Source organism: Macaca fascicularis, chromosome 6, assembly GCF_037993035.2.
Source record: "Macaca fascicularis isolate 582-1 chromosome 6, T2T-MFA8v1.1".
NCBI classification, from domain to species: domain Eukaryota; kingdom Metazoa; phylum Chordata; class Mammalia; order Primates; family Cercopithecidae; genus Macaca; species Macaca fascicularis.
In genome coordinates this window covers 147944203-147956328 of record NC_088380.1, presented here as the reverse complement: position 1 = coordinate 147956328, position 12126 = coordinate 147944203, and the positions used below count along the sequence as shown (strand labels likewise).

At 45.2% G+C, this 12126-nt stretch overlaps 1 protein-coding gene across 20 annotated transcripts in view; it reads right to left on the bottom strand.

Moving 5' to 3' along the window:
- LOC102120633 (protocadherin gamma-C4) overlaps positions 1 to 12126 on the bottom strand; it is a 188318-nt gene that overhangs the window by 29053 nt on the left and 147139 nt on the right. The window contains exon 1 of one of the 20 annotated variants that reach the window (XM_015452030.3): positions 5970 to 8547. The exons of 18 other annotated variants lie outside the window; for them this stretch is intronic. In XM_015452030.3, the coding sequence (XP_015307516.3) occupies positions 5970 to 8399 (2430 nt within the window). In that variant the 5' untranslated portion in view covers positions 8400 to 8547. Of the gene's footprint in view, positions 1 to 5969; positions 8548 to 12126 lie in introns of those variants that run through there. One more of the 20 variants, XM_045394968.2, reaches the window with a different exon arrangement.

Genomic DNA, 12126 nt, shown 5'->3' with positions numbered 1-12126 from the left:
AAAAATCCATCCGATCTGGACATGAAATTTCTTAATTCAATGAAGTCCTTACCTAGGTTACACTGGCTGCCAAAAAAAGCAGCAACAACTGGAGTTCTTATCCTTCCCCAATATTTTTCCAAGCCTCAATCTTCAGGAATATCCTTTTGACTATGATGGGAACCAATATTCTGGTGTCAAAGAGAGGAATCTGGCTTTCTGTGTTCTTTTACACACACACACACACACACACACACACACACACACACACACACACCCCTTTATACTTTCTCCCATGGGAATGATGGAGGTATAAACCAGCCTGACCTATTAGGTGTATATGTCAGAATTCACTGTCTCTGTGAATGGCACTGTCATCCACCCAGCTGCCTTAGTCAGAATCTAGGGGGATCAACCTTGACTCATCCCTGTCCCTCACTTCCTATATCATGTCAATCAACAAGTCCTGATGATTTTACTGTAGTCATCTCCCTCCATCTGTACTGCCACTGTGCTGGTTCAAGCATTTATCAATCTCTTCAAATATTGCAATAGCTTTCAAACTGATCTCTTTGCCTCCAGTCCCAATGTCCCCAGTCCCTTCACTTATGACTGACAGAATAATCTTTCTAAAACAAACAAACAAACAAAAAACTCATGATATCATAGGTACATCAGTTCAAAATTCTTCAATGACTCTCATCTATATGAAATAAAATAAAAACTCCTTGGCATGGCCTAAAGGTAACTCAGGATCTAACTCCTGCCTACTTGCTTCACCTCATCTCCTACAAAGGCTGTCTGTTTTACACACACTTTTTTTTCTTTTGAGATGGAGTCTCTCTCTGTCGCCCAGGCTGGAGTGCAGTAGCCTGATACTACCTCACTGCAACCTCCGCCTCCCGGGTTCAAGCAATTCTCCTGCCTCAGCCTCCCAAGTAGCTGGAATTACAGACACTGGCAACCACACCTGGCTAATTTTTTGTATTTTTAATAGAGATGGGGTTTCACCATGTTGGCCAGGCTGGTTTCGAACTCCTGACCTCAAGTGATCTGCTCACCTTGGCCTCCCAAAGTGCTAGGATTATAGGCATGAGCCACCGTACCCGGCCACACACACAGTTTAAAGTTCAGCGATAATGAAATACCATAATCACTCTGCATGGAATTTCTTGCAATGGCCCCTCCCTGCCCTGTCCCTTCCCCTCTACTATCTGACAAACTACTACTCAACCTTTAGTTCATAGCTCAAGCATCACCACCTCTATCATTTCTTCCTGGTTTCCCCAGGCTGATTTAGGTGTTTCTTCCCATTTTGTCCCACTGCATCTTATATTATGCAGATCTCCATTTTTTTTTTCCTTTTTTCTTGTCTGTCTCATATTGTACTCTGGGAACCAGAATGATATCTTTTTTTTTTTTTTTTTTTGAGACGGAGTCTTGCTCTGTCGCCCAGGCTGTAGTGCAGTGGCCGGATCTCAGCTCACTGCAAGCTCCGCCTCCCGGGTCTACGCCATTCTCCTGCCTCAGCCTCCGGAGTAGCTGGGACTACAGGCGCCCGCCACCTCGCCCGGCTAGTTTTTTGTATTTTTTTGGTAGAGACGGGGTTTCACCGTGTTAGCCAGACTGGTCTCGATCTCCTGACCTCGTGATCCGCCCGTCTTGGCCTCCCAAAGTGCTGGGATTACAGGCTTGAGCCACCGCGCCTGGCCCAGACTGATATCTTTTAATTGTTTACAGTATCTGGCACATAGGGATGCTAATAAATGGTGAATATCAGTATTATCATTTTTAGTTCAAAAAATAGTTATTGCTCTGTACAGGGACTTTATATGCATTACTTTTCACTCTCACAACAAGTTTGCAAAGTAGATATTCTCTTTATTTTATAGATGAGGAAACTGGAGTTTAAAGAGATTAAAAGACTTATCTAAAGCTAAACAACTAATATGTACAGTACTATACTTATATTGGCAATTTCACACCAAAACAAGTACCCAATCTGTTTTACTAGAACTAGAGCATCATAAAGCCTTAATCTTACATATCTTTGACTTGACTTTTTATGCCAGCCATATGATTCTCCCATCTCTAGATTTTTTTTTTTTTTTTTTTTTTTTTGAGATGGAATGAGTTTTGCTCTTGTTGCCCAGGCTGGAATGCAACAGCATGACCTTGGCTCACTGCAACCTCTGCCTCCCGAGTTAAAACGATTCTCCTGCTTCAGCCTCCCAAGTAGCTGGGATTACAGGCACCTGCTACCACACCTGGCTGATTTTTTTTTTTTTTTTGAGACGGAGTTTCGTTCTTTCACCCAGGCTGGAGTGCAGCGGCATGATCTCGGCCCACTGCAACCTCCACCATCAAGCGATTCTCCTGCCTCAGCCACCACACCCAGTGAATTTTTGTGTTTTTAGTAGAGATGGAGTTTCACCATGTTGGCCAGGCTGGTCTCGAACTCCTGACCTCGTGATCTGCCCGCCTCCGCCTCCCAAAGTGCTGGGATTTCAGGTGTGAGCCACAAGGCCCGGCCTGATTTTTGTATTATTAGTAGGGATGGGGTTTCACCATGTTGGCCAGGCTGGTCTTGAACTCCTGGCCTCAGGTGATCCACTGACCTCGGCCTCCCTGAGTACTGGGAGCCATTACAGGCGTGAGCCACTGAGCCCAGCCTCATCTCTAGATTTTTATTGAGATATAATTCACATACCATACAAATCACATATTTAAAGTGTACAATCCGATGGTTTTCAGTGTATTTACATATACTAAACTGATGCAGTCATCACCGCAATCTAATTATACAACAACTTTGTCACATCCCTCCAAATACAATCCCAATACCTATTGAACAGCTGTAGATGTTTAAAGAATAGTTGCCCAGGTGCTAGTGGTTTAGGAAGGTTTTTCCCTTAGATGACTGAAATACCATTTTATGTCTTCCTACAGTGATCTTTTAGAGCTATTCTATGTAATACTTTAAGGCTAGGAGACCTTACTATATTTTTTTAAAAATTGGGCCTAGCCCAATAAAGCTGGATCCTGGTTCTGAGAATACCAGAATAACACTTTGCTTCACATATATGCTAAACGATGGATTGGCAGGTTCTAGAGTACTGTTTTTCTTTTTTCTTTCTTTCTTTCTTTCTTTTTTTTTTTTTTTTTTTTCTGATGGAGTCTCACTCTGTCGCCCAGGCTGGAGTACAGTTGTGTGATCAGGGCTCACTGAAACTTCCGCGTCCTGGGTTCACTGATTCTCCCTCACTGATGCTCCCGCCTCAGCCTCCAGAGTAGCTGGGACTACAGGTGTGTGCCACCACACCCAGCTAATTTTTGCATTTTTAGTAGAGATGGGGTTTCACCATATTGGCCAGGCTGGTTTCAAACTCCTGATCTCATGATCCACCCACCTCAGCCTCCCAAAGTAGTGGTTTTCAAATTTGTCTGCACATTAGGATCAAGTGGGGACCTTCAAAAAATGATGTCTATGTCCCACCCCCAGAGATTGTGCTTTAATTGGTTGGGGTGTGGCCTGGGTTTCAGAATTTTTAAAAGGTCTCTAGGTGATTTTAATGTGCAACAAATTTGAGGACATTGTTCTAGGGAAAATGCCAGTTGTTTTCCAGGCTGACCAGAAGAGTGGCAGCTATTTCTTGCTGGTTTTCATGCTTTCTTAGCCTTTTCTTATGTGCTTCTATTTTGTCATTTTTGGTTGTTCTCATATGTGTATTTCCAAGGTGTGTTTAAGATTTTAGGTGGGTGAAGAACTAATGAAAATAATAATAGTAATAGCTGATAATTTTTTTTTGAGACAGGGTCTCACTCTGTTGCCATGGTTGAAGTGTAGTGGTGCAATCACAGCTAACTGTAGCTTCTATCTCCCAGGCTCAAGCAATTCTCCCACTTAAGCCTCCCAAGTAGCTGGTACCAAAGGTGCATGCCAACATGCCCAGCTAATGAAAACAATTTTTTTTTTTTTTTTTTGTAGAAACAGGATCTCACTATATTGCTCAGGCTGGTCTTGAACTGCTGGCCTCAAGCAACCCTCCCGCCTCAGTCTCCCAAAATGCTAGGAGCTGGCTAATAATTTTTTAACAGTTATGATATGCCAGGCACTATGCTAAACACTTTGCATACATTATATCATGCATGAATCTTATAAAACACTTATTATTCCCTTTTGCATATGATGAAGAGGCTTAGAAAGGAGATTGAGTAACTTGGCCACAGACTCATAGTTGGTAAGTGGTAGAACCTCATTTGTCTAACTGCCAAATCCAAGAGTTGATAGCAATGATGCACTGAGTAACAAAATAACAGTGGTTCTCCTACAGTTGCGAGTATGTATAGTGTTCTCTCCAGGGCAAAGGCCTTGCAGTCACCTTGCATGGATACCCATGCCTTGGATAGTATCCTTGCATACCACCCTGAATTAATGAATGCTTTACCTTTCTAAGGATATGAATTTATCTACCTTTCACATTGTGCATATACTTAAAAAAAATAAGGTTGGAAGGACAGGGACTAACACTGGAGGCACCAAAAAGACTCTCCTTTTGTAGTTTCTGGGATTTTTGTTGTTGTTGTTATTGTTAAAGAGACAGGGTTTCCCTATATTGCCTAGGCTGGAGTGCAGTGACTATTCACAGATGTCATCCCACTACTGGGTAGCACAGCAGTTTTGACCTGCATTTCCAACCTGGGCCAGTTCACCCCTCCTTAGGCAACTTGATGGTCCTGCCTTCCCACGAGGTCACTGTATTCATGCTGAACTTAGTGCAGACAGTGTATTGATCAATTGATCAGCATAGTGTACCACAGCCCAGAACTCCTGGGCTCAAGCATTCCTCCCCCCTCAGACACTGAGTAGCAAGAACTACAGGTGCACATCACTGAGTCTGGCTACTTTATGTTTTCTTGGGTTGTCTAGATTTATTTTTGAAATAAATTATTACTTTTATAATTAAAAGTGGGTATCTTTGAGTTTGGAGATTGTAGTTTAAATTTTTTTTTTTTTTTTTTTTTTTTTTTTGAGACAGAGTCTCGCTCTATCACCCAGGCTGGAGTGCAGGGGCTGGATCTCAGCTCACTGCAAGCTCCGCCTCCCGGGTTTATGCCATTCTCCTGCCTCAGCCTCCCGAGTAGCTGGGACTACAGGCGCCCGCCACCTCGCCCGGCTAGTTTTTTTGTATTTTTTAGTAGAGATGGAGTTTCACCGTGTTAGCCAGGATGGTCTCGATCTCCTGACCTCGTGATCCGCCCATCTTGGCCTCCCAAAGTGCTGGGATTACAGGCTTGAGTCATCGCTCCCTGCCTGTAGTTTTAATTTTTAAAATACTTTTCTGCATTTTCCGAATTTTATAGCAAACATGCATTACTGTTACAAGGTAAAAATATTTTGTAAGTAGGGTGCACATCATTTCCAGTAGAGTGCTTGAAATAAAATTTAAAGGATGCCTGGAATTTCATTTCATTCATAAAAAATTATCTGAGAATGAGGTACACGATCTGTGTAAACAAAGGAAAATTATCAAAAAGCTAGTTTTAATACAAATGTCACAATCACTTGAAAGGTGGAGGAATGAGGTAGTTTTTGTATTCCTAGAAGCTGCCTCTGGTTGGAGGTATCCAGCAGCTTATTCCTAATGTAAATGATACCAGGCTAAACTCTGATCGCTGAGATCTTGTTTTTTGGCTTAACCATCCCTTAGCAAGATTGGTTAGTTGTGATAGCAAATGAGTGCTGAGGAGGTGAATTGGGTCCATAGATGAGTCAAGTATCTTCCCCCTGAAATGGGACCACAAACCACACTCTGGCAGGCCACCATCTCACAAAGGCACTAACTTTGATCTAGGAAGGGCCAGGTGAAAGTGTGAATGCATCATCAGGAAAACATCTTCATCACTAAAAAACAGCTCCATTCCTTCCTCAATATGATGTAGGAATCAAAAAGCACTAACAGGGTCAAGCATGACTTGCTAAACCTTACCTGTCCGGGAGGGGCGCTCTCTGCGCCCAACACCTGCCTATAGAACACCGGATCGCAGCTCCGCAGCGTGTTCTGGCGGCTGGCCAGTGGGCTGGCTGCACCAGGTTTCTTCAGCAGTGGGTCGCTGCGGCGGGAGTCCGTGGTGAGATACACCTGATGGTAAAGGTGCGGCGACATCAGGCCTCCCCGCACGGCGTCCGCGTGCAAGGAGGGCCCTGGTGTTCGGTACAGTGAGCTCACTGGGGCTCGGTATAGGTCTCTAGACTGCTTCCACTTGTAAACTTTGAATATTATTACTCCGAACACTGTGACCACGAACCCCACAGAAACCAGGATTAGAGAAAGAAGTAGATAAAAGGTGAGATTTTTGTTCTGCTCCCGGGGGGCAGAGCCAGAGGGGAACTCGGCTCGGGCTTCAGGAGAGTCCTCGGTTACTGACACAGTGAGGGTAGCAGTGGTGGAGAGCGAAGGCTCCCCGTTGTCTTTGATCAAGACCGTGAGAGTCTGCCTGGGTGAATCTGTGTCCTGGACTGGACGGGCAGTACTGATTTGACCAGTGTGGAGCCCTATGGCAAAAAGGCTCTGGTTAGGGGCTCCCAAGAGACTGTAGGAGAGCCAGGCATTGTGTCCTGCATCCGCGTCCCAACCTACCACCCTTGATACTAGGTGGCCTGCTGAGGTACCTCGAGGCAGCATCTCCACCGAGCTCCCACCCGGCCGAGGATATAGGACCTGGGGGGCATTGTCATTGCGATCAGTGACAAATATGTTCACGCTGATGTTAGTGGCCAGGACCGGGGTGCCCCCATCGCTGATATGAGCTGTTAATTCAAATTCCCGCCGATCCTCATAGTCTAGGGGCACTAAGGATGACACTATGCCATTGTCACGATTTATTGTGAAATAGCGACCCACTAGCCCGGTTTCAGCTCCTTGTTCCAAGAGAAAGAAAGAAAGCCGAGCATTCTGCGGGGCATCGGGGTCCCAGACACTTAGGTTTAGTATTGGAGCCCCGGGGAGGTTGTTTTCTTCAATGTAAACGTCGTAGGAAGATTGAGAAGATTGTGGAGGGTTGTCATTGATGTCGGACACTTGAACACGCACTATTGTAAGGGCTGAGAGGGAAGGGGTTCCCGCATCTCGGGCGGTGATGCTGAGGTTGTATTCTGGCACAGTCTCCCGATCCAGGTCTGCACTGGTTTTCAAAGTGAAGTAATTCTTGAGGGAAGAAGTAAGGCTGAAAGGGAGACCCGCTGGAACTTCGCAGGTCACCAGCCCGTTCTCGCCAGCATCCAGGTCAGTTACACTGAGCAAAGCGATGACAGTCCCCAGAGGGGCATCCTCGGGTACTGGGCTGTACACGGAGGTGACTGTGATCTCCGGGGCATTGTCATTCACATCCACAACCTCCACCAACACTTTGCAATGTGCTCCTTCGGGACTGGCGCCCTTGTCTTTGGCCTGGATGTAAATCTCATGGAGTTTGGTGTCCTCGAAGTCCAGTCGACCCTTGATTGTCAGCATCCCGGTTACAAGGTCTAAGGCGAATAGTTCCCGCACGCCGGCGCGGTTGTGGCTGCCGAAGGAGTAAATAATTTCACCGTTGGGGCCTTCATCCAGATCCGTTGCAAGGACTTGTACCACGCGCGTCCCGGAGGGTGCATCCTCCAGGACGCGCGCCCGGTACAAGGACTGGTTGAAGACAGGCGCATTGTCATTCGCGTCCAGCACCGTGATGTGAATAGGCAGGCTGGCAGAGAGAGCTGGGGTCCCTCCGTCCAATGCCGTCAGCACTAACTGGAGACTAGGCTCGCGTTCTCGGTCCAGGGCGCGCTCCAGCACCAGCTCCGCGTACTTCGTGCTGTCCTCCCGCGTCTGCACGCTAAGCGCAAAGTATTCGTTTCGGCTCAGCTCATAGGTTTGTAAAGAGTTGCTTCCCACATCGGGATCGTGCGCGCTCTCAAGCGGAAAGCGCGTCCCCGGAGCCACAGCCTCGCTAATCTCCAATTTCATTTCCTGGGTAGGGAAAGCAGGATTGTTGTCGTTGATGTCCTGGATCACCACTTCCACGCTGAACAGTTCCAGCGGGTTCTCCACTACCAACTCCAGAGTTACAGTACAAGACGGCAGTGTCCCACACAGCTCCTCTCGATCCAGACGGTCGTTCACAAACATCTCTCCGGTCTCCCGGTTCACCTCAAAGAATCTTCGGCTAGCTCCAGACACCACCCGGAGCCGGCGGGCTGACAGGCTACCGAGATCCAAACCGAGGTTCGCGACCACGTTGCCCACAGCGAAACCCTTCTCTCTTTCCTCCAGGATCTCATAGTGAATGACCGTGGAAGCCTTGTTCAAGGCACCAAGCAGAAGCAAAACTCCCACTACCCTCCCGGTGCTTACCAGTCCGCTCCTCCAGGCCTCTGGGACCATCTCACTCAAAGGCAGATCCTCTCAGCGGGGTCCAGATCGTCCCTGCGATTTCGTTGAGAAACTTTCAGCGGGTTAGCGCTAGGGCGCTGGGCGCCGAGTCCGACATGGCTTTCTGGATGCCGTTGATTTGCTCGCCGGCTGTTCAGTCTCTGCCTCATCCCGGGGCGCAGAAAGGGGACGGGCCGGGGCCCAATCTCCAGCGTCTTCATTGGCCGACAGCGGCACACAGAGTCCCAGCCAATAACTGCACGAAGAATGAGCTAGCGCCGGGCTCTCTGAGCAGGACACGCGCTAGCGCCAGGAACTTCACTTTCCTTTGGCTTCCTTCCAGAGTTTCCAGTCAAAGCGCCTTGCCAGTATCTGTGCATAGGAAACCTACCTTAAGGAAAGCCAGCCTTGGGGCGGTGAGGCTAACCGTTCTGCAAGTCTCCAATCCAAATCAAGACCCATTAAACACTTGAATCACTTTCTTTGATCACAAGAAAGGGGATCGAACCAAACCGAAAACTACACAACGTTGTCGGGGAAAACACCAACAAATCTGGTTTGTTGGAAGACAGACAATTAGCCAGACCCTACTTGTAAGGAGGCATTTAGCATTTCCGTGGAGACATTAATAATTTCAGTTTTATCTCTTACCAAATGAAATTAGCATTCCCTGTCACTTCCTCACTATCTGGAGCTACTATCAAATTAGCAGGAGTTACTATCTATTGGTTTAACTCTGGCTTATAAAATTTAAAAGTACAATTCAGATTTTATTTCTTTTAAAACTGGATGTCATTGTTAGCTCTCATTTCTTAAGAACCAGGGAGCAATAAGAAATTTCCCTACCCCATCTTTCACAAGGAGCATGATCTCAATTGTTGAGCACACTCTCTCTATAGTTTCCCTTTACTTGATCAATCCTTTTCCCAAGATCTTGCACTTATGCCACATATGCCACAAGAAGTTGCACTGCTAACGAAGAAGAAGACGGAGAAGATTTTAAAAAGAAAAAAAGCCAGACCTATTTAACACCTAGGATCTTTATAAAATTATTGAAATAATGGCAGCAAAGCTCCACAAATCTTTAGAAAATACAAAGCCTTTAGTCACAGAATAAAGAGGCTTCAGTTTTCTGCATTTAGAATTGTAGTCACCAAACAAAATGATAATGATTATGATAGTGAATAAAAGAGTCCACTGTGATATCAGAGTTGAGATGTATATCCTTGAACAAGAAACGAACCTCTAAGCGTTCCTGGTCCTCTCCTATTAAATAAGAAGGCAGGTAAAGTGCCTGGCACAGGGTAAGCCTCAATAAATGATGCAAACCACACCATTAGATGTAAAGTGTTAGAGCCTCATACTATTTCTTAGACATCACTTTGATTGCATAGAGTCCTTTTGAAGTATAACAGAACCTTGAACATAAGTGAAGGGGTAGGCACATAGGTTAGGTAGGTAGAAAAGAAGTAAGGATATATAGGATATTTCCCAAAGAGATGAAAAGCCATATGTGACCTACATTTCCATGCCTTTAACACTTCAATTCATCTCTGAAAACCCACAGTTTTAAATGCTCAAGTTTGATAATTAGCCAGACCAGCAAGAGGGCTGATAGGCATTAGAAGATAGAATACATTTAGAATTTAGAATATAGAGTATGGCCCAGTCACTTGCTATGCAAAGTGTGAGGATCAATGGTCTAGGCACCACCAGGGAGCTTGTTAGAAATGCAGAAATGCCCTCCTCTAAACCTACTGAGACAGGATTTACATTTTAACAAAACATCAGGATGATTTGAAAACCCGTTAAAGTTTGACAAGCACTGATCTAGTGGGTTATTCAGAGATACACTGGTTTATCAATCTTTTCTTCTGCTATTCAGCATCACTTAATTCACAGTCTGGTTTTTGAAAATCAGCTTTTAAAAATGTTAAGTCATTTTCTCAATAATAAGGCCTGCCATTTTCTTGATAATAAGGCCTGTAGTTTTCTGAGACTTCTGTTGTTGTTGTTGTTTGTTTGTTTTTTTGTTTTTGTTTCTGAGGCAGGATCTCACTCTGTCATCCGGGCTGGAGTACAGTGGAATAATCACAGCTCACTGTAACCTCCAACTCCTTGGGCTCAAGGGATCCTCCCTCCTCAGACTTCTGAGTAGCTGGGACTACAGGCCTGAGCTACTGCACCCAGCTCATAGTTTTCTTAAGACCTCTTCATGAACCAACAAAACCCTGGTATATCCATTCTCCACAATAGCGAGGTTGATCTTCCTAAAATTTTAGTTGGATCACACAATTCTCCAGCTGCTCCTCAGTAGCATCATACTGCTCTTGAATTAAAATACCAAGTCCTTTGCATAGTATTCAAGTTCTCATGTCTTCTCCCTCTCTAACTATACTCCATTGCACCACTTTGAGGGTGGTCAGATTCCCAGCCCTTCCCTGTCTCAGGGCCCTCACACAAGTTGTTCCTTTGCCAGGAAAGCTGCTTTCTCCTCCCTCCCTTTGCTTTGCTAATTTCTACAAATCTTTCCGGTCTTAGTTTAAATGTTATTTTCTAATAGAGGTCTTCCATTAGGCCCCAGTTAAGACCAGGATCCTTTGTTATGCTCTCTCAGAACACTTTATATTTTTTTCCATTGAACTTGGCACAACTTTAAATTTTATAATTATTTTTGCTTAAGCAAAATGTCTGCTTCTCCCACTGAAAAAGAAAAATAGAAGCTCCAGGAGGGCAGGGACCATGCTATTTTCGTGGCCACTTGTATCCTCACTGTCTAGCACAGCAGGCACTTAATGCTTATTAATACAGGAATCTTTATGCTACTGGCATAGTACAATAATAGCATACACTAAGGACTATATACGTATTCATTTGTGTGGATCCAATCTCCCTGGAAGTAAGCATTTTTTGGAAGATACATTTACTCCTTCAAGTTACCAGTGGACCTGATGAGACTATTTCCCAGCCCTAATGATCTGAAGATATAATATAGTTTGCCAAAGAGCCAAGTAAGGTGTGATAATACAACTCACAGTGGATAATAAACAAAGATGCCATAACTTGTTATTTCCTTCCTTTCCTTCTCCTTCTTTTCCTTCCTTTCCTCCCTCCCTCCCTCCTTCTCTCTCTCTCTCTCTCTTTTGTTTTGCTCTTGTTGCCCAGGCTGGAGTGCAATGGCTTAATCTTGGCTCACCGCAACCTCCGCCTCTCAGGTTCAAGCAATTTTCCTGCCTCAGCCTCCCGAGTAGCTGGGAATACAGGCATGCACCACCACACCCAGCTAATTTTGTATTTTTAGTAGAGATGGGGTTTCTCCATGTTGGTCAGGCTGATCTCAAACTCCCAACCTCAGGTGATCTGCCAGCCTCTGCCTCCCAAAGTGCTGGGATTACAGGTGTGAGTCACAGTGCCTGGCCTGTATCACTTATTTCTAGGGGAAATGGAAGGACCAGTATACAGGATTTATATACTGATTCAACACAATTTCCCAGTCTTTATCTTTTTTCTTCTCTGTTTTATAATTTCAAGAGAGCTTCTGACCAATGAGATGCAGCATTTACTATATATATATATATATGGGTTTTTTTGTTTTTTTTTTTTAGATGGTGTCTTGCTTTGTCACCCAGGCTGGAGTGCATTGGCACGATCTCTTCTTACTGCAAGCTCCGCCTCCTGGGTTCAAGCAGTTCTCCTGCCTCAGCCTCCCTAGTAACTGGGATACAGGTGTGTGCCACCA